Source organism: Durotheca rogersii, assembly GCF_024521655.1.
Source record: "Durotheca rogersii strain YMJ 92031201 chromosome Unknown GGS23scaffold_3, whole genome shotgun sequence".
NCBI classification, from domain to species: domain Eukaryota; kingdom Fungi; phylum Ascomycota; class Sordariomycetes; order Xylariales; family Xylariaceae; genus Durotheca; species Durotheca rogersii.
The window spans coordinates 1,692,811-1,712,662 of record NW_026251234.1 but is presented as its reverse complement, the minus strand read 5'-3'; the positions used below and the strand labels follow the sequence as shown (position 1 = coordinate 1,712,662).

At 56.4% G+C, this 19,852-nt stretch overlaps 8 protein-coding genes across 8 annotated transcripts; 5 read left to right on the top strand and 3 right to left on the bottom strand.

Moving 5' to 3' along the window:
* Positions 1 to 226: 226 nt before the first annotated feature.
* GGS23DRAFT_593547 (uncharacterized protein) lies at positions 227 to 765 on the top strand (the record flags this gene model as incomplete). Its single annotated transcript, XM_051518044.1, has 2 exons — positions 227 to 577; positions 637 to 765. The coding sequence occupies 2 exons, from the start codon at positions 227 to 229 to the stop codon at positions 763 to 765; spliced, it is 480 nt and encodes a 159-aa protein (XP_051375523.1).
* A 2,132-nt stretch (positions 766 to 2,897) lies between these two features.
* On the top strand, positions 2,898 to 3,695 carry GGS23DRAFT_603034 (uncharacterized protein; the record flags this gene model as incomplete). The annotated part of the gene is made up of 1 exon (XM_051519421.1): positions 2,898 to 3,695. One exon carries the CDS (start codon positions 2,898 to 2,900, stop codon positions 3,693 to 3,695), a length of 798 nt encoding a protein of 265 aa, XP_051375522.1.
* A 1,344-nt stretch (positions 3,696 to 5,039) lies between these two features.
* Positions 5,040 to 8,453, bottom strand: GGS23DRAFT_290086 (uncharacterized protein). The gene is made up of 2 exons (XM_051512635.1): positions 6,616 to 8,453; positions 5,040 to 6,565 (listed from the first exon to the last, which is right to left on the bottom strand). The coding sequence occupies exons 1-2, from the start codon at positions 8,297 to 8,299 to the stop codon at positions 5,340 to 5,342; spliced, it is 2,910 nt and encodes a 969-aa protein (XP_051375521.1). The 5' UTR covers positions 8,300 to 8,453; the 3' UTR covers positions 5,040 to 5,339.
* A 931-nt stretch (positions 8,454 to 9,384) lies between these two features.
* On the bottom strand, positions 9,385 to 10,532 carry GGS23DRAFT_290241 (uncharacterized protein). Its single transcript, XM_051512636.1, has 2 exons — positions 10,012 to 10,532; positions 9,385 to 9,951 (listed from the first exon to the last, which is right to left on the bottom strand). The coding sequence occupies exons 1-2, from the start codon at positions 10,192 to 10,194 to the stop codon at positions 9,604 to 9,606; spliced, it is 531 nt and encodes a 176-aa protein (XP_051375520.1). The 5' UTR covers positions 10,195 to 10,532; the 3' UTR covers positions 9,385 to 9,603.
* A 354-nt stretch (positions 10,533 to 10,886) lies between these two features.
* GGS23DRAFT_593543 (uncharacterized protein) lies at positions 10,887 to 13,710 on the top strand (the record flags this gene model as incomplete). The annotated part of the gene is made up of 2 exons (XM_051518043.1): positions 10,887 to 11,540; positions 11,599 to 13,710. The coding sequence occupies 2 exons, from the start codon at positions 10,887 to 10,889 to the stop codon at positions 13,708 to 13,710; spliced, it is 2,766 nt and encodes a 921-aa protein (XP_051375519.1).
* Positions 13,421 to 15,372, bottom strand: GGS23DRAFT_290065 (uncharacterized protein). Its single transcript, XM_051512634.1, has 2 exons — positions 13,864 to 15,372; positions 13,421 to 13,576 (listed from the first exon to the last, which is right to left on the bottom strand). The coding sequence occupies exon 1, from the start codon at positions 15,277 to 15,279 to the stop codon at positions 13,864 to 13,866; it is 1,416 nt and encodes a 471-aa protein (XP_051375518.1). The 5' UTR covers positions 15,280 to 15,372; the 3' UTR covers positions 13,421 to 13,576.
* A 968-nt stretch (positions 15,373 to 16,340) lies between these two features.
* GGS23DRAFT_289996 (uncharacterized protein) lies at positions 16,341 to 17,715 on the top strand. The gene is made up of 3 exons (XM_051512632.1): positions 16,341 to 16,590; positions 16,668 to 16,925; positions 16,982 to 17,715. The coding sequence occupies exons 1-3, from the start codon at positions 16,517 to 16,519 to the stop codon at positions 17,670 to 17,672; spliced, it is 1,023 nt and encodes a 340-aa protein (XP_051375517.1). The 5' UTR covers positions 16,341 to 16,516; the 3' UTR covers positions 17,673 to 17,715.
* An 882-nt stretch (positions 17,716 to 18,597) lies between these two features.
* On the top strand, positions 18,598 to 19,784 carry GGS23DRAFT_289985 (uncharacterized protein). The gene is made up of 3 exons (XM_051512631.1): positions 18,598 to 18,663; positions 18,738 to 19,367; positions 19,424 to 19,784. Exons 2-3 carry the CDS (start codon positions 18,860 to 18,862, stop codon positions 19,648 to 19,650), a joined length of 735 nt encoding a protein of 244 aa, XP_051375516.1. The 5' UTR covers positions 18,598 to 18,663; positions 18,738 to 18,859; the 3' UTR covers positions 19,651 to 19,784.
* The last annotated feature ends 68 nt before the right edge of the window (positions 19,785 to 19,852 follow it).

Genomic DNA, 19,852 nt, shown 5'->3' with positions numbered 1-19,852 from the left:
CAAGGCTCTTCCACATAGTGATCGTGATACGCGATATACACGATATGGTGGCACCTCTCCGTTTCGAACGGAGGCCACCTGTCCTGGTGCCAACGAGGGTTCTACTACTAAGCACAGCCCGCTACTGCGCCTGCTCTCCCAAGCTCATCTCTTTGCCACCTCTCTGTTCGTCTTTCTGCTCATCCCTTGCTTATGCGAGCTGATTCCGTCCGGCTCGCTAAAAGCCATGTCTCGAACTATCTACCTACTCGTCTTCAACCAACGTCCCTTCAAGGCTCACTGGTGCCTCTGGATTCCCGGTGAGGACAACCCGAATGTCGGCAAACGCATTCACGTTGAGGGAAGCGTCTCCGAGGGATTCCGGACCACGATTACGCACAACTATGACATATCCCGTACTAGCAGGCGCTATCAACTCATCGCTCTTGGCCAAGTCAGCAGCCGCCATATTGTTGATCCAAACGCCAGTCTTGGACAGTACGACAGGGCCGAAAATGACACCCCCACGGACAAAGTCGAGTCAGTCGCCAGCGCCATTCCTGCTCCTGGACCTAGCCTCGTCTCGGCATCGAGCTCTGTAAGTTATCAAACCGTATAGCCCTCGAGAATCGTCTAGAGATCTAATAGCGCTCTCAGCAACGCCACGGCAGAATCCAGCTCAATGATTGTCAGACTTGGCTGACGCAGGTGATAAGCGCTCTTGTCAATGAAGGCATCCTTAACGACGAGGCCATTAATATCATCCAGAGTGCACCTGAGCATTAGTCGGGTACGGCTGCAGTGCGGCATTCGCGTTGACATAGTGGCTTGCTGGCGTTGAATGGGTGTGTTTATGAGAGCGCTGGAGACATCTCAACTTATTCCAATGTTACGATCGTAGACATCACGAAGAGGAACGGCGTCGGGAAGGGCTTATTCGGAAAGACTACAGCTGCCAACAGCTATCTAGGTGCCGATCGACAGGAATATTAGTTGCGATGGTAGTACGGTAATTGTATCTAGTGACCGGCTAGCTGTAAATAGCAGCTAGGAGAAACAAGAAACAAGAATTAAGAAGGCGAAGGCGTAGACGGCGAAATCAACGATTAAAAACATATAATGTAGTGGTGCGGTAGGACTAGGCTACGTAGCCTTTTAAGTGAAGATTCATATGAGTCTCGCACCTAGATTTTCATCGATTAGACTTAGTCCTGTAGACATTACAATCTATAATTTATTCGTTTCTTGATATGTCTTCGACTATCATCTAGTAGCTTTTCTTTTCTTGTTCCTTTCCCAGCTGCCGTTTTCAGCTAGCTGATCAACTAATCAGCTGTTTACAGCTGTGATCTAGTTCAATCGGCACTAGGCCGGCTGTTGGCAGTTGGGTAGCCGTTTCTGTGCCTCTATCACAGCGTGCCTACGCTGCTCCTGTTCAGTACTTAAGTATCGAATAGTATAAGTAATAAAACATATTAACTTGTAATTAAACTAGCATGCTGTGGATCCTAAGACATCTCAGTTATCTTTTTAACTTAACTTTGTTACTTAATTAAACAATGATTATTTACTTATTATATAATATTAAAAAAAAATAAAAAAAAATTATAAAATTATAAAAATAAAAATAAAAAAATTCCAAAAAAATATAAAAATATAGAAATAATTTTCATATTAATATAAATATAAGAATATATAATAAAAAATAAAGTAAATATTTATATAGATAATAATTAAATTTTAATTTATAATTAGTATTAAAATAATTTCTTTTAAAAATTATTATAATTTAAGTTTTTTTTTAAGTTTTTTTTAATTAAGTTTCAAGTTTTTATATTAAGTTTAAGTTAAGTTCGAAATTGTTTAAGTTAAGTTAAGTTCGGGCTGAACTTAAAAACTTTTTTTTGCAACCCTGGGTACAGGTACCTCCCCCTACTACAACCTAACTTCGTACGCATTACAGGCTACAGCATTCCTACCTCAAGCGTTGGTCGAGGCATCGTACATATGTAGATATCAGCGCCCATCTGTCCCATCCCATCCCACTTCTTCATCTCAGCCCTCTCTCCATCAATCGATCCCACCATCCCCGTCCCCCCCGTAAGGTTTCTCTTCCCCTACATATGTCGAGCCCACCCATTCAACATCCTCGCCGATAGCATATCATCCCTAATCCTTTACCCCGGTTCGCCTTCGTATTTCCGTACCCAGTCCTGCGTCCCCCGGGCTCCAATTGCTCCCGGCCCTCTCCAGTCCAACCAGCGCCGCCCTGGACAATATCCAAAGCAGTATTCGGTTCGGCCAAGTCGACGCTTGAAATCGCCGCTGGCGGTCTGGATTACCCCGCTCGAGTCTTGCGAGCACTGATCGTCGTCGGCGTGTTCCCGAGTCAGCCAAGCTCGATACGGCGCCTCCAAATACTACGCAGGGTGGAAACCATTGTTGAGCTGGCTGTCGTGACGCGCTACCGTTGGAGCTGGCCTGCGCCCGTCTCTGGTCATGTCAAAGGAAAGATAGACGCCTGATCGCCTGTCTATTGTCGTATCCGAGTCGTCCCTCCTCCTCAAAAGGACGATATCATTCGTGCTGGTACCCACAAAGAAACTACACATCTCGTCTCAGGGCCCCCTCCACCCAAGCACTGCCGCCCGTCTTCCTGCTGCTTTCCGCCCCAGGCCCGGGATCAGGTCTCGATCGTATACCATCATCAGTCCACGCAGTTGGCCTCTTGTTTCACCCTCCGCTAGCACTTTAGCACCACATCATACCACCGCTGCGGCTGGGCATGCACTGTCCGCGGCCCATCGTGCGATCCTGCTAGGTACATAAAGACACGCCAGTCCCCCGGAGTTTTCTTGCCTCTACTACCCATACTGAAACCTGCTGCTGAAAACGTTGAAATTACCACTACCATCATGATGTCGGGCGACAATCCCAACAACGGGGCACCTAATGACCGCCGCGGCTCCGTCACCACTGCCGCTTTTTCTAACCTCTTTCACCGAAGCAACTCGATCTCCACTAGCAACAACCGCGAATCGGCCACCTCTGCTGCTGCACGGGAACAGCGCCGCCGGCTCTCTGTTACCACGTTAGGCCTGTCCGGTGCATCTCCCAACTCGGCAACGGCCCCGTTTGGCATTCGGAGGGGCAGCATCTCCACCAACAATTCGGACTCCATCGACGAGAGTGCTGTCGATGACGAAGAAGCTGCCAAAACAGGCACCTCGCCCTTTGCTCGCCGCATGAGTTTCGGCGCCCAGGCTATGCGCAACCTGCGCACTGGCAGCCCCGGATCGTCTGGTATGCCTCCCCAGCATTCTAGATTCCCTTCCGTGACTTCGCATCCCCAGCGTATCGGTGTTCCGTCTTGGTCGGACGCCGCCAGACGGGCGAGCACCTCTCAGGCAAGCAACACACTACCTTACAGAGCACCTTCTGACTCTTTTTCTGCTCGGGCAGACAATGGCTATAACTGGTCTGAGCAGCTTAGGTCTCGCGCCGAAAGCAGCGTCTCAGGCCATCGCCCAACTTTCGGAGCCAGCGCCTACGGTTCCCCGCCTCGCCAGAGCGGCTACCACGACCGAGCCAAGTCCGTTTCCGACATGCCTGCCCCTCCCCAGCAGGCTGCTGCTGTGAAGCCTAAGCCCCCCGAGAGGCCCAAGCCAGATCACATGCAAGAGCGCATCCTCAAGGGGGATTTCTACATGGATTGAGCCCCGTCTCGGTGTCTCTGCAGGCATCACACTCAAAAATGAACCGAGACACACAACCATGTCTGACGGCGCGGCGTAACTACTGCGGCCAGGACTCGTATCTCACCGGTTGCGCGCGACCGGAAGAATCAGACAGGCACCACCCCCCGGCTATCTTCGTGTTATTCCCTTTGCTCGCTCTTGACAGCATATGCAAGCTCAAGGTCTCGTCAAATTTAACGGCGTCGCGATTGGGTGGCTAAAAATACTTGCCGTTCTCGCGGGATTGGCCGGGAGCAATCAACCCCCTTCGCGTCTGGGGGTGACAACGCGATACTAAGACGATTTTCTGGAACCGGTGATAACTGCCTAACTCCTAACAATGGATGTCTTTCTCCGTAGTGCCCGTTTTCCCCGAGGCTCGGTTAATAATGTCTTTCGCACCTTCTCATGGACGGAGCATGGAACATCACGGAAATTCAATGGAGTTAATGGGGGGGGGTACTACTCGATTGCTTCGGCTGAGCTGCATTTCTATGGTTGCGGCGTCAGGCTGGGACGGGGGGGGCTGGACTGGGAATTTTTTTCCTTCTTCTGGCCCGTATCGGACAATGGCTAGCCCAACATCTATTCCACAAGATAATGAATGCAATTAAGCTCGGAAGACAGGGGATATACGATGACACGATGTGACCGCGTGGATGCTGCCGTTGTGAGAGGAAGACTGGGGACATAAGCACCCGCGGAATCTAGCCAGAACCACATGTTGTTTGTGAGAAGTAGTGATAAGAATGACAAAGTTCCCACTCGTCGGAAACTACGGCTGGAGATACTTTCTTCGCAGATCGGTACGCCCTCGAGTGAACGCCCCCAAACTAACCGTGATCGTCAAGCAATTATGATTCCGGAACCTTTTGAGCCTTTCCCTTCCCTCTCCGCACCCGTAGTAAACACACCGGCATCGAATAAAACTGTACATATATATATGGCTGGGCCACCAGCCGCGACGGCAAGATCAAATCAGCAAGTAAGCGACGATATTGGCAGACTCACACACGCCCCGTGATAGTAACCGGCACCATACCACGCCGACTCCCGCGCTGCACAGCGCGCCCGCCCGCCCGTCCGCCCCGTTCTCTCTTCCTCTCCCCTACCCGGGTCCGAAATCCGATTCCCGCTTGCTCGCGGGAAGCATCGCATCCGTAGCGCCGTTCGCCGTGACCCCCATCCATCCGTCCGTCCGTCCGTCCATCCCATCCGCCCATCCGCAAGGCGGGGGGGAAGGGGGGAGGGAAAAGCCGAGCTTGCCCCTGTGCCCCGCAACAACGTGTCGGAGGGGGACGCCACTTTGTCGATAGGGGAAACGCTACCTGGCCTAGGTAGCGCTAGGTAGCTACCCGTATGACTCGTCTGCGCTACCTATACCCCGAGCCTATGCCTATTCAACTCATCGTACAAGGGACCGCGATAGTTAGCTGGGAAGAAAAATAAAAAAAGAGAATGACAGAGAGAGAGAGGCCTGGCGCGGGCTAGCCGGCCGCGCGTCCCTGCTTGGGCGAAGGGGGCGGGTATTCACGACAACGACAACGACAACAATTGGGATATTGGGGCGGGGTATTTCCATGAAATGGCAAAGAATGATGCCTGCCTCCGACGACGGGACGTTCAGAACTGGAAGAACCCCCTCGCCCCGCCCTGCGGCGGATGGGCAGAGCGCGGCTGGGGTAGGGGCTGGGGCTGGGGTTGCGGCGGCGGCGGCGGCGGCGGCACCGAGGCGTACTCGTCGGGTATGGGCCCGAGCATCTCGTTCTGCATGATGTAGCGCATCGTGTCCTCGAGGCTGGCCGGGTCGCCCGGGCTGCCGCCGCCGAACCCCGTCAGCGTCAGGCCCATAGCCTGCTCGAACCCGTCCCCGAGGCTCGAGTACTCGAAGTCGCCCACGCCCAGCGGCGCTCCCATCATCCACGGCATGAGCGTCTGACCCGTCATGCCCGCTATCCTCGGCATCCCTGCCCCCGCCGCCGCCGCCGCCGCCGACTCGGGCGTGGCTCCGGCGCAGGCTGTCGCCGGGTCGTACAGGAAGGGTTGCGGGGGTTGGGGTACCGTCCGAAGCCAGGCCTGGTTGCTGCTATAGGACTGCACGTGCGGGTCTGTCCCCGGCCGTGAGATTGGGTTCTGACCATTGCTATGTGACGGACCATTTCCAGTCGCTATTTCGGAAAGCAGCTGTAGCGGGGTGTTGGTTGGACCCGAGTTCGACTGCTGCTGGTGCTGTTGATGCTGGTGTTGTTGCTGTTGTCGTAAGTTGTCATCATTGTGATTCTCCTTCGAGACGGCTGCCTCACTAGTGCCTTGAGGCTCCACGGATTGCTCCGGTGGTTCGTCCTGCTGAGGCTTCCCCTGTTGGCCTTGCTTATAGAACCAACTGCGAAGCATGGCTAGGACGAGCAGAAATTTGCTTGCTGGGCGTGATTTATCAGATGCGGCGACCTCGCGAAACTTTTCGAGAAGCTTTTCGAGATACTCCGCGACTTTCATGTTATCCTTATTGATGACCTTACCAAGCTCCGAGTTCGAATTACTGGCGCTGAAGTACATCTTGATGAGTACAACCACGGCATAAGCGACCCGGACGAAGGTGAAAATCGGGATACAGCGGATACTCTGGACGTTCATGGATAGAAACGTCTCGAAGATACCGTCGATCGCAGTGAGGCAAGACGACAGGGCGCTGATGTGTGACGGTGTGAGCGTCTCCTCCAAACCCGGTATGGGTTCCCGAAGAGAGTCAGCATTGCAGGGGGGGCGGCACTCTTCCGGGCTCTTATCTACATATAAGGCGATCTCGTGCATGTATAAGTTCAATACATGGAAACTAAGCAGGAGAAACGCTGTCTCCCAGTTAGACAATGCTACGCGCTGTGACGGATTGAGCACTCACGTTTCTTATCAGCCTTGGAAATAGATTCGCTATACTTGGAAAGGTCGCGCTCGAACCCTCGCAGGGCATACTGCACTTTCTGTTCGGTGATGTTGATGAAGACGGTCGGGTCATCCATAGAGAACTGGATGCCAACCTCTTCGGCGAGCCGATGGGTCCAGACCAGGTGGCAGAGATACTTATCAGTGGGTGCAGCTTGCGGGGAAGACTCCAGGATATCCATGCACTCCGTCATAAAAGCCTGCCACCGAATTAGGTTCGGACGATGCAGAGCCATGGCTACGTTGGACGCCAAGAAATACACTGCAAGCCATGTTCGCCGCGACTCGATCGTCGTAGGGTCGGGAAGGGGGAGCTTCCGGAACGGATGGTCGCGCCAGGTGTACGGTATAAGCCGAGACTTTGGGTTGTTCTTCCTCCTGCCGAGACCGATGTCGATCGACATGACGGCCGCCAAATGCACAAATTGGTAGAACTTGAGCTCTTCGAAGTGCTCCGGCGGATAGTACCAAATTACGCTGACCAGCAAGGCCTGGACCAACTCTAACGACTTCCCGCCCGAGACGATGACGCGATCGCCGAATATCTGCATGAGCTCCTTTACGAGTTGGCGCTGGAGCTTTGGCATTTCGGAGGAAGCGGCTGCCATGATGGACAGGAAGAGGATTGGCTTGGTCTTTCGAATTTCGGCAGCCGTCGTGCCTTCATGGAAGACGACGGCGGGTAGATGCGGTACCATGTCCCCCGTGTACCGGGCGAAGAGGGCGGCAGCTTCGTTCATGGTTATTATCCCGCGGTCGACTATGTCGGGTTGCTGGTCGGGCCCGGTGGCGGATTTAGCAGGTGCCGGCGAGACGCTGGCCGCTTCAGGGGAGCTGCCGATGGATTCGGTAAGCTTGCGCTTCTGGCCGGCCATGGGGACCGGCGCCGCGAAGGGACGCTTGTCGTGTTCGGGAGGATACTGAGGTGGGTGGTCTCGCGACGGCGGGGCCCCCCAATCTCTGGCGGCACCAGCATAATAAGGGGTGCTGTAACCATTGCGGTCCTCTGGCGGGGCTTGCTGAGTGCTGGGCGTCCCCCTCGTCGCCTGCAGGCTTGCGGTCAGGGCGTCTATCTTCTTCTCCAGCTCGGCGACACGGCTGTCCGTCTTCTTCTGCCTCTTACGCGTGGGCTGCGTCACAAGACAGTTCCGTCCCGCCTTCGCGCATCGCTTGCACGGACCGTCGGGGTTCGCTGCATCGGGCTCGCACTTCACTTTCAATCCGCGGCAGGCCTCGCAGGCCCGCGGCCGCTTGGGGTCATTGGGATCTTGGGGGGTGGCGCCAGACGCGCCAGGTGTGTCGCCCGTGGTCGGACGTGGGTGGTTGGTGGGAGTCTGGGGGGTAAAGCCGGCGGCAGAAGACACCGGCGAAGGCCCGGCTGCTGACGTCGTCGCTGTCGATGTTGCCGTCGTTGCCGCTGCGATTTCTGCCGCTGCGACGGCTGCGGATTGGGCTTGGAGCTGGCGCTGGCGCTGGAGCGGTGATTCGGGAAGCTCAACCGGGATGGATAGCGGCGGTAATGCTGAGGCGGGGAGGGTAGCGACGGCGACACGTTGCTGGGATGGGTTTGGCGTCGGCCCGTTGACGACAATTGAGTCGTTGGCAGCGTCGCGGAGGCGTGGGTCGAGCGACGAAGGATCCATTCTCAAAATAAATACAGGCCTTGGGGATAAGGGAAAAAAAAATTAAACTAATCAGGCAAAGACGACCGCCTAATGCTAGAGGGCTGACGCTGTCGCTATAGCAGTGGCCGACTCTGCGGTTTGAACGGTTGTAACGGTCTACATAAAACCCGGCGGCCGATGGTATGAAGGGCTTGGACCAGAATCCAACGCATGGCTGGAGGGAAGAGCATGGGGCAGGCCGTTACGTAGGTACCTTGCCGGCTCTAGCTGCTTCGGGCATTGGCGCCCACGGACTTCGACTTTCCCCAATCACACCCCGACAATTCCCCGGCCCTCGAACTCCCCGTCTGCCGCCTATCCTCCCTACCTGCACGCCAACCCTCCATACCTGCACGCCAACCTTTGCCTAATGCCCGTGCCCGTGCCCATGCTTTGATGCTTATGCCTATATTCAGGTACCTATCATATGCTACATATCGCTACCAGGTAAGTACCTACCTAACCTCAGCACCAACATCTTCATGCTTCATGCTTATCCTCCGCATCTACCCACCTCTTCCCTACCTCAACCTGGAATACCTACCACTGCCCGTATTCGGCCAACGGACGAGCACACTCTCACTGCCAGGCCAAGACCGACCTAGGTTGTCTGACAGAGAACAGAGATGGGACGCAACTCAAGAGATATTCGCACCAGGCATCATGCGCTTCCAAACCAGACCTGATTGGCGGCGAGCTTATCCCCCTCCCCCACCCCCCTTACGACATCAACTTGTCATCTTCCGACGGTTGACGAAGGAAACGGCAATTTCAAGGCGACGATGCATGTCTTTCCGAGTGGCTGGACTAAGCAGGCCCTCCCTCCCACATGCCGTGCCAGGATAGCAGGTGGCCGAAAGCTTTGCACGCCGGCATATGAGTATGCGTCGTTATCCCTTGTATGTGTGGCATACCGCGGACCTGGTCCCAGAACCATAACGCATGCTGGCCGCCAGGAGAGGGGGATAGGCTGCCGCCACCTATTTACGCTAACCCTAATGTAGCATCCCTCCTCTACCTGTACCGAAACTTGCCCAAAAGCAAGCTGCAGTACCCTAGATTGGGAACCAGATACTACTAAGTAGGTGGTAGTATGATCGGGTAGACAAGGGAGAGAGACGCGGCTCCCGGGATGTCACGCCACGATCGGCCTCCAGATTCTTGGTCCTGGCCGAACTCGGCAAGATCGTCTATTAACGTATACCGGTCGCGAGATTCGATATGACGAAGGCGCACGAACCGTATGCGCGGGACGGAATGCTTGGGGTGATTTCCGCACGGGTTTATCTTAGCTCGACGTGCTTGACGTGGCTAGAATCGGGGTCCTGAAGGCAGCCGCGGCAGAAGAAGACGAGTTCGACGATGGCGACAATCCAGGTGACGGCACCAAACCCGGCAGAGGCCCCCAGAGCAGACCCCAACGTTTTCCAGGAACCCCCGTTAGCCCATTTCTCGTCGGTGTTGTCAAGCGAGAGGGCATACGACGCCCACGATGCGCTCCAGGCCCAGCCTATCAGCCAGAAGAGGACGCTAAGGGTGTACAAGACCAGAACACCGAGGCGATGGTAGAATCTAGGCGCTATGACTTCGAGGATGATGGGAATGCCGTGAGCAACCCACGTGAAAACGACCTATCAAGTTGGTAAGAGGAGAACACAACTGCATAAATGCCGACGGGGGGTTGATCATACGAGGAAGAGCAGGTAGCCAGGGACACCGGAGGAATGGCCACTCGGCGCCTCTCCGTTCACGGATATCGCGTAAGCAGCCAAACCTAGGATGACGATGGAGATAAGGATAAGAACTCCCCGCATATACGGTATGAACTTCGGGTACGGAGGGACTCCGCGAGCAGCAAACGCCGATACCGCCATTAGACAGAAGGGTAGAAGGAGTCTCTAGACCGCGGGTTACGTGAGAGAATATACGGCTCGATACTTACCTCTGTTACTGCCCTATATATGATCGCGGCTTTGTCACACCAGCGATTCGCTCCCTTCCGCAACCGAAAGGTCCTCTTTTCGCCCTCACCGCAAAGCTTCATTGTTCTCGGTTCGTGTCTTCTTTCTTCAGAACTGAGCAGGCCAGCTGCAGGCTGTCGCATGATTTATATTTGCGACGACAGCCCACGGAGTTGGAGCTTAGGTGCCTACTACAGTATGTAGCATGCGGTTATATTATCCGTAATATGGGATGAACCTCTCTTAGGGGTTAGTCCCGGTAGAGCCGCCTCGAGCTTGATATTATGCAGCTACATCCGGTTTTAAGTATCACCGGGCATTGAATAGAGGTACATTATCTACAGGTACCTACCACCTATACCTCAGGCACGTAGGTTAGTACCTGGGTGCACTGCTGGAACCCCGGAATGACTGTCCTTTGAGTTATTGGTCGTGTTTCCAGTGTTTGGAAGGACGAGTTACCTAGCCAAGTTGCCTAACAGATTATGACACGTACATAGACTATGGCCAATACCTTTGGGTAGGGTTAACTGCCCTGGTGCTCCAACCTTCATCGCCTCCCGTCTCGCCACTTGACACGTAGGGGATATATGCTCAGCAACACAATGGAGCAAGACGAGGTCCCCATCGACACCGTCGGTTCGCGGCTGGACGAGTATGCGCGCGCGAACGGCTTGACCGTCGACTCTCAAGTCGATATATTCCCCTTGCTCGCCCGATTCAGAGAAAGGAGCCTGCATCTGCTATTCCCCCCTAGTGATGTGGGCGAGTCGGCTGATAGCATCCCTATTCCCTCATTACCAATACCTCCTCTAACCCCTGGAACTGAGCAGCTTAGCATACCTAAGGATTCGCTCGAGCTACTGCGAAGCGCCGCCTCCGTCGAGGCGATCGACACCGAGAAATTGAGTCAGGCTTCCTTTGCAAGCTTCGCCGGGTTGAAATTGGAAACCCCGTTGCTTCGTAACGATCCTGAGTACGACTGTAGAGAACTAGCGAGATCCGTCCGGGAAAGGAGGCGGGTCGACATAGACGTTACGAAAATTCCGTCCGAGCCTCTCAACCCACAATTAGACCAGGCTCTTACGTTCCCGGACACGGCGTTCCAATATAGGGAGGGGTTGGAAAGGGAAACCCGCGGGGAAATGTTGGACGTCCCCAGACAAGCTTTGCTCCATCTCTCCCGCGCAATGAAAGATACATGGTGTGATGATAATCTACAAGAATTTTTCGATGAGATCGACGTACCATGTCGGAAGGTAAGTCATAGATTTCGTACGTCTCTTAGTACCGCATGTGCTGATAGACCACGGGAAGCATCGTCAAGATTTAGCTATCACGCCTCCACTCAGCCCCATTGACCGAGATGAGGGGTACTTTGTTCCTGATGACGACACCTGTGAAGTCCCCGTGTCATCGGATGTTAGTACCTTGCTCGATACTGACTTGGATAGAGTCGAAGCCGATATATTTCGGCAAGATGCTTGTGACGTCGCCATTCCGTCTCCTCTACGCCTCACAACCACTGCCAGATCCCCCTCCGAGGAAGTTCCACTGCTTGCGCCACAATATCGGAGCCTACGTTCGCTGAAACTGGAAGGGAAACTAACCCCAGTGGACTCCTTCTGCGCTTCCGAGCTGGCAATAGATACGCCGCGGTTCATTCAGGGAGTGGATATTGACCAGGTCCTAGCTACAGATCAGTCGGACCCTTCGAACACCGAAGGAGAAGACCGCGGCGATGCTATCTTCAGTGACGAGACCCTGGGGGTATTTCACGAGAGAGCTACCGATGTGAAAAGAAGGGTTGAGCAGGAATATCTACAAACTGCAGATGCGACCGCCCGCGTAGAGGTCCCGGCTCTGGATTACTCGATACCAAAGCCCGACTGGCAAAACATATCGCTAGATCCGGCATCGCAGTTGGCTTGGATAAAAGAGACTTGTAAGACTTTTGCTGTCGCACCCTGGCCAAAAGATTCCCAGGCCGAAAACCGGCTTCGCTGGGCTCCGTTTGCATACAAGATGAGCCGTTTCTCGGCGAGAGAGTTTATCGACGACGCTGGGACCATTGAAGAATTGCTGGGACCTGTAAACCTCGATAAGGTACCGACGAGCGCGGATTATGTATGGAAATATCCAGGTCTAGCGATCCTCCGGGACCCCGAAGAGGGAGAGGACGAACTAGACCCTCCTCCTACTGACCAAGAAAACAGCAGAAGTCTGGACTCACTGCTTAGGAAAAGGCGTGCTGAGCTTAGTAACCCAGACCCTGGGCCTGATAGGAGCCGTGGTTCGGCATCGCCGATTGAACTTGTCAAAGTCACTGAAAATACAGCACCGACAATTCTGGCATCGTCCAGTAGTCAAGCGCCTAGTCTTCTTCTTGGATGCAGTGACCCCTTCGCGACGTCGACTTTGCTATCAAACTATGTCGAATTCCACCCTTCGAAGAGGCGAAGGAAAATGAAAAGGCCCCCCTCCGCAAAATCTAAAGCAGCGGCCGACCAGATGAGTTCTATAAGGGCTAGTATTGAATCCCAGGCGCCCCCGACTCCAGGAATCAATCTGGAGAAGAGGGCACCGGCTCCAGCCCCTATCCCGGAACTAGAGCGGACACCCCCGCCGACGAAAATAGTCAAAGCGTTAACGCTAGAGCGCGGAATATTCTCGCGTCTAGAAAAGCTGTATCCGAATGCTCGGATTATTGAGCGGGACTTCGACAGATGGAATACCCTGGCTTGGGGTCGGAACTCGGTGGTGCGCTCACCACTGGTATCGCCGCTCGCCGCTGAGGCGGATATAATCGCCTCGCCGACTACGGGGATCATGGTGACTACACTGCTCAAGGCTATACAGAAGCCGGTTCCGTGCGATAACGGAAATAAGGGCAAAGCCGGTCTCGCGGCGATCCGTGAGCGCGTTCGCAGCGTCGCGCTCCGGTACGAGCGCCTCATTATCCTCGTTTCCGAAGCAAACCGCATTGACGAGGCGGCGCGTAATCTGACAGCCTCCGAGTGCGCCGGCTACACCGACTTTGTCGGCTTCGTCACCGGGCTGGACACGGGCGCGCAGGTATATTACGTTGGGGGCGGTAACGAGACGCTAGCGAGTTGGCTGGTTGCAATCCTGATGCGGCACGCACCGGAGGCGGCCACGGTAGAGGACACGCTAATTCAAGGAGAGACGCTGTGGGAGTTATTCCTGAGGCGTGCGGGACTGAATGCATTCGCCGCGCAGGCTATATTAGGGCGGCTAAGACCCCCCGACGACGTCCCGGAAGAGGACCACGAGGCTGGCAGGTACGGGCTGTCAGCATTCGTGAGGATGACATCGGAGGAGAGGGTGCGAGAGTTTCGTGACCTTATGGGCGGAGAGAGAGTGTTGCAGCGAGTTAACAAGGTCTTGGAGACAAAATGGAGTAATTGAAGGTGTGTGCTGCCCGCTTAGAAAATATCGGGGTTCGGTACATGGCCATTATCTCTCCTCGAAACCTGCACATCGAAGAGTAATAGACGGCAAGGACAAGGTAGAAATGATTGAATGGATGCGTATTATTCCAGCAATGGCCTCGTTACCTACCTATTCAGCGCTTCCAGTATTTTCCCGGGGACTCGCCGTCTCCTCGTCGTTGCTCCCTATACCCCATATCTTCAAGCTACTTTCCTTATTCCGCCTGCGCATCCAGGCTGTCTCCTCCCTCGAGGTCCGGCTTTCATCACCGGCGCTGGCGCTACTGCCGTCGGTCTGAGACCGGCCCTCGCTTTCGCTTCCATCCTCGCTATCGGGAAACTCCCACGACCCAGAACAGGTAGCAACAACCGAGCCGCTCTGGTGCACGCAGGTGCTGCCCACGGTGGATCTGCGGTGTGCGGCCCACTGCCAGCTCGGGGGGTGCGCGCCCTCGCGGTTGCCGACGCCCTCCCACACTTTAACGGCGCCGCGGGTCGTGCCGGACCACACCTCGAAGCCGGCCCCGTCCTGCCCGGCAAACACGTCGCCGTTGATGCGCTGGTTCCCCAGGGCCTCGCGGTCCGACAGCCACCCGAGCAGCCTGCCGGCGACGCGCACGTCGTAGACAAGCACGCCGGTCGACTTGCGCTCCCCGACCAGGAGGTACCGGCCGCAGGGGCTCCAGAGGGTCTGCGTGACGCCGTCGCCGCCGACGCCGGCGGCCTCGACGGGCGCGGGCGCGACGCTCCAGGTGGCGACGCAGGCGCCGGCGCGCGGGAGGTCGTAGAGCCCGACCCAGCGCGTCCAGGTGCCGGCGGCGACGAGGCCGTCGGGGGCGGGGCAGGCAGCGAGGGCGGAGACGGTGCCGCGCATGCCGACGCCGCCGCCCTTGGCGAGGTGGCGCTCGGAGGGGATGGTCTTGACGCGCAGGAGGGGCTCGGTGCCGGCGCCGGCGCGGCCGACGTCAAACCAGGCCAGCAGGTTGCGGGCACCAGCGACGAAGTGGGTGCCGGGCGCGGGCCAGGCGAGGGAGGTGGCGGCCAGGAAGGTCTCGGAGCGCTCCTTGACGAAGGGGTAGGAGGCGGCCGGGGAGGGCGACGAAGAAGAAGAGGAGGCGTCGGCGGAGGAGAGGTAGAAGAGCTGGATCGGGTGGTCGTAGCTCGACACGAGGAGCTGCTGCGTCCAGGGCTCGGCGAGCCGGAAGTAGGGCGCGCCGGCCAGGACGTTGCTCGGCTCCGGAAGCTGGATGGTGGCCTGCGGGACGAGCGCGAGCGGGCGGCGGGCGGCGGGCGAGAGCAGGTCCGCCGGCACGACGAAGCCGGAGACGAGGTTGGAGGAGGAGGACGTCAGGATGGTGGTGCCGTCGGCGGTCCACTGGGCCGTCTCAAAGTACCCCCTCAGACCGCCGTCGCCATCGTCGGCTCTCCTGTCGGGACGCGGCGAGGACGTCGCGTCCTCTGCTCCCTCCGGCGGCGACTGCCGCGCGACGGTCGTGTCCCCCGTCGAGGCGAGCAGCTCTACCTTCTGGCCCGAGAGGGGCATCATCGTCGTCTCTGGGCGATGCGTCGTCCGGCAGTTCCGGTGTCCCAGGTTCTCATTTCCGACTGGGGCGTCAGCGGGTTGGGCGCCTCAGGGCAACGGATGGGGCTGGTCCATATACGTAGACGTCATCCACCCATCCACGTGCACCCGTGGGTAGTTGGATGCGTTTTCGTGTCGATACGTGACTGCGATGTCCAGGGTTCGCCGTGTTGATCTGATGCGCATGTGGCCGTACCTGAGGTGGCTGTTGAAACGTGCGCTTCGCTACGTAGCGCGATCCGGGGCTTGGTATGTGGGTACGTGTTCCTCCACCTTTGGGGCAGGGGAGCAAAAGGAGGTTGTACCCTGGTAAGCACCTGGGCACCTAACTGAATCTGTAATGGAGCAAGCTACAGGCCAGGCACCGGTACCTGCCTCCTGCGCGTACGTACGTGGCGTTGGGAGGTACCGGCCACATCGACGGAGTACGGGTCCTCTGATTGGTGCATGGGATAACCTATATTCTACGGAATGTACCTACCTACCTAGGTACCTAATCTACCTAAGGACCTAGGTACCCGACAACTGCTGTGGCACTACACGTACTTAACGTAACAGTACCTGCTTCCAGGGCCAGGGATTGGCGGGTTGCTGCAGCTGCCGCGTGGGCTGCCGCTGGGGTCTTGCCATACCCGAAGTACTAGGTACCTAAATACCTGTGCTCCAAGCAACCCGGCATGTGCGTATGGTCGTTGTCGCAGTACACACCTGGAAACTGAGATTTGGCAGCGCACCATGGTACCAGATACTGCAACCCTCGTCCCCTTGGCTCTGGTCATCCCGTGGCATCCTGAAGGTTCCCATTTGACCCTGGCCGCGTCCCGGTCTGGCGTGCCCAAGACTAGGTGAGGCTTGCGCACCTCCTCAACCGTCGCCTTTTACCACAACCTCACCCTGACCGACCTTACTTACCGCCATGCATCTTCCGTAGTGCGTGGCCGAGCTCTCCTATATCTTGACGCGCCACGAACGCTCTTCGTCTTTTATGTCCCATCCGAACTGCATCCCTCAATCCCCTTTCCGGGATCATCGTTCTCGTCTGCCTGGCCGCAACCCCAGGTTGGTCCGTACTGGCGTCATTCCAGCTCGCTCGTAGCGAAGCTCCCGGAGACAAAGCTTCGCACGCCCGACGTCCCCCCTTCGACATCCCTTGACCATCTCGAGTTTGGCGGCCTGGCATACTAGCCTGCAGTCGCTCACCATGGATAGCCTCTTCATCGCCGACCGTTGCGATGCGCTCCGCGAGGGTAGCTTCACGAATTTCTTCATTTCCATGTCAGTACTCGGCGTTCCCTCGACCCTTCTTGCTACCGCCACCTCTACGATGCTAACTGATCTGCGTGCCCGCCCAGTCTCATCATCATCGGCATCATGTTCTCCTACGTCACCCAACACTATCGCATCATTTCTCGCGGCTCCTCGGAAGGCATCTCTCCGTACTTCGTCCTCCTCGGTGTCACGTCCGCGAACGCCCAATTTGGCAACATCCTTACGCTACCCCAGTCCCGGGCCGATGTCTCGTGCTGCAAAGAAGTCAGTCCGTTCGAGTGTGTCGCGGGCCTGCTGGGAATTGCCCAGATCGGCACGCAGTGGATTTGTTTCGCCGTCATGTTCGCGACCCCTCCCTCCGAGATACACGTGCTGGCATAGCGCTAACCTGGCATAGCCTGGCTCTGTTCCTAATCTTTTTCCGACAAGATGATGCCGACGTGCCGGAAGAAGAGCTCGAGCTCGATCCCGACCAACCCACGTGGAGAACCGCCGTTATCGTCGCCGCGTTATGCCTAATCCACGGGCTCTTGGTCGTGATTATATCAGCTGCGTTTGCCCTTTGGGCTCCCTCGTACCTGGGCGCCTGGGCAAATGTGCTCGGGATTATGGCCGCCCTGCTCGCCGCCATCCAATACATACCCCAGATCTGGACTACGTACCACCTCAAGCATGCCGGCAGCCTGAGCATCCTGATGATGTGCATACAGACGCCGGGTGGGCTCCTCTTCGCTGGCAGTCTCGCGGCACGCCTCGGCTGGGCGGGCTGGAGCTCTTGGGGAGTCTATGTCACGTCTGCCATAATGCAGGGTAGCTTGTTGGCCATGGCTATCTCGTACGAATGGGCGTCACAGAAGGAGCGCGACGAGTTTAGCCGCCAACCCCATACCCCACAACGACCAGCGTACAACCGACGCACTACTCCCAGGGTTCTACCGTCACCCGGGCCGTATTCAGCTCATCTACAGGCCTATGCCGACACCCAGGAAGAAATCGAACGTGCCCTCGACCGCGAAAGCGTTCAAGGGGTGGGCGAGAACCAGCCGCTCCTAGCCCCTGGGGGGATCGGTAGTTCCGGAACTCGTTGATGCTACCCCCGCACGGTTCTCGGGGAACCGATGCATATTCTACGTTCGTTTTGCAGCTGCGTATATCCGCACAGCTTGGGTGTATTTACACCCGATTCCTTCGCAGGTTGGCGATAGGGCCCAAATACATAGCAGGATGAATGGGTTGTAAGTTCCAATAGACAGGCGAGGGTTTGTGTATTTGTGGCAGGGCTATGGAACCGGCCATTGGGACCAAAATTGGAAAATAGCTACTTCGTTGGGTGCACATAGGATATGATATACCCAATATATACTACACGCTTAGGGATCAGGCATAGCTTCCGTACGTTCTTCCCCTTGCTCAGTCGTAGAAAGGGATACGAATAATGCCATCAGCAGAAGACAACTGTGTCCGGGGATGGACTTGACGTATCACGTAAGCGTTGGCACGGCTTGTTTCCTGCCGTAGACCTGGGGCCGGGGGCTGTTGGGCGCCGAATGTCGCAAGGCATGCCGCCAGTGTTATGCATGGGCGGGCGGATCTGAAATGCTCGACGGGGTCGACCATCCGCCGCTCACGCGTCCTCTCTCTTCCGACATGTCTCCAAACAATAGGGTCGCCCACCGGCCTACACCTACCTGCCCGTCATGCACCCGAAGGACAAGTGACATTCGCTCTCGCACTGGATATCGGTCGGTCGGGTGCAGGTCTGCCGGGGTGTGCCGTGAGCTTGTTTTTTGAGGTTCGTCGAATAGGGACACGCTGCACTGTCTGAGGGTGTTTTTTTTCTTTCCCTCGTCTTCGTTTGCGACCGTATTATATTCCTGTGTGGTTGTTGGCGGCCGGGACCAGGCGGCGTGCACTTCGTGGCGCACGGCGTTATGGGGTATTAGATCAAGAGCGAGGCGACTGTGAACGTGGAGAGGGCGATCGGTCACCCCCGGAAAGAAAAGGGGCAGCGATCGATAAGCTACCGGAGTTATGGCACGCATCCCGGAATTATGCGTCCCCGCATTCTGCTCTGATTACGTACGTACTTGTTGGGTGCAGGTATAAAATAAGCAAGCCTAACCTAGCAGCCCTAACACTAATTAATTCTCTAGGCCGACATCGCCGACATCTCTGGTTCTTTGTCATCCCCCCTAGCACCACCCCCACCAGCTTGTACATCCCTATTTATATACACCTCTAGTGTACTTAAGTTAGCTTTCAGCGAGAAGAAGCGATGAAGGTTCTAAAGAGCTCGGCTGTCGTTTTGTACTGCCTCTCGGACGGCGCTCAGGGGTTCCCGGCCTTGCCAGCCCTACAATTGTCCGACTTGTTGGCGAGCACCGGATCGGCCCTCGACAACGCCGCTAAGGGCGCGAGCCGCATGCTGTCCCAGGCCGGCAAGGATGTCAAGGCGACCTTCGAGCAGGCCGATCTTGGCGACGGCTCGCGCCCCCCGGACGGAGGAGCCTGGGGTCCGGAAAACCCGCTCCCGGACGTCTTGGCGAATCCTCGCGCCCACTTGAGCGTTGCGCTAGCCGACGCAGGCGGAGCGATCGATAGCGCGCTCCAAGGGGCTAGCGCGTGGGCCGACAAAGCTAACGAAAATATGCGTGAAGATCCCGGCCGCACGATCCTCCACGCCGCCGGAGACGCGGCAAAGGTGGCTGTGATTGTCGCCCCGGGTATGTTTTGGGGCCCGGTATTCAGGGCTCTCGGGTTCGGGGTCACCGGGGTTGCCGCTGGTATGTTGTTGATGCCTCATATCTACGCGTACAGTCTACTAACTAACGATGCCAAGGAACCGCTGCGGCGCGCGCTCAGGTGGGGTTCGGCGGGTTTATCCCGGCGAAGTCTGCCTTCTCCTACTTTCAGAGCGCCGCCACGGGAGGATACGGGGCAGCGGTCATGGATCAGGTGGTTCGAGCGACGGTGGTGACCGTCGAGATTGTCAGCAGATTGGGCAAACGCGCCTTGGCCGGTGAGAAAGAGAAAGATGAGGACAAGATCGAGGAGGACAAGATCTAGAAAGGCGGCACATGTGGATAGAAATCGGGGAAGAGTGGAAGAGCACGTCGAAGAGGCCACGGGGACGAAACTCACGTACAGACAGCGAGAAGAAGATCAATGCAAACAGAAACTCCATGTGTAAGCGGCTATGTGAAAGAAGAATGCTGCAGCAGCAAAGAATATCTAGGATCAGGCGAGGCCCAAGAATGTTACAGAAATA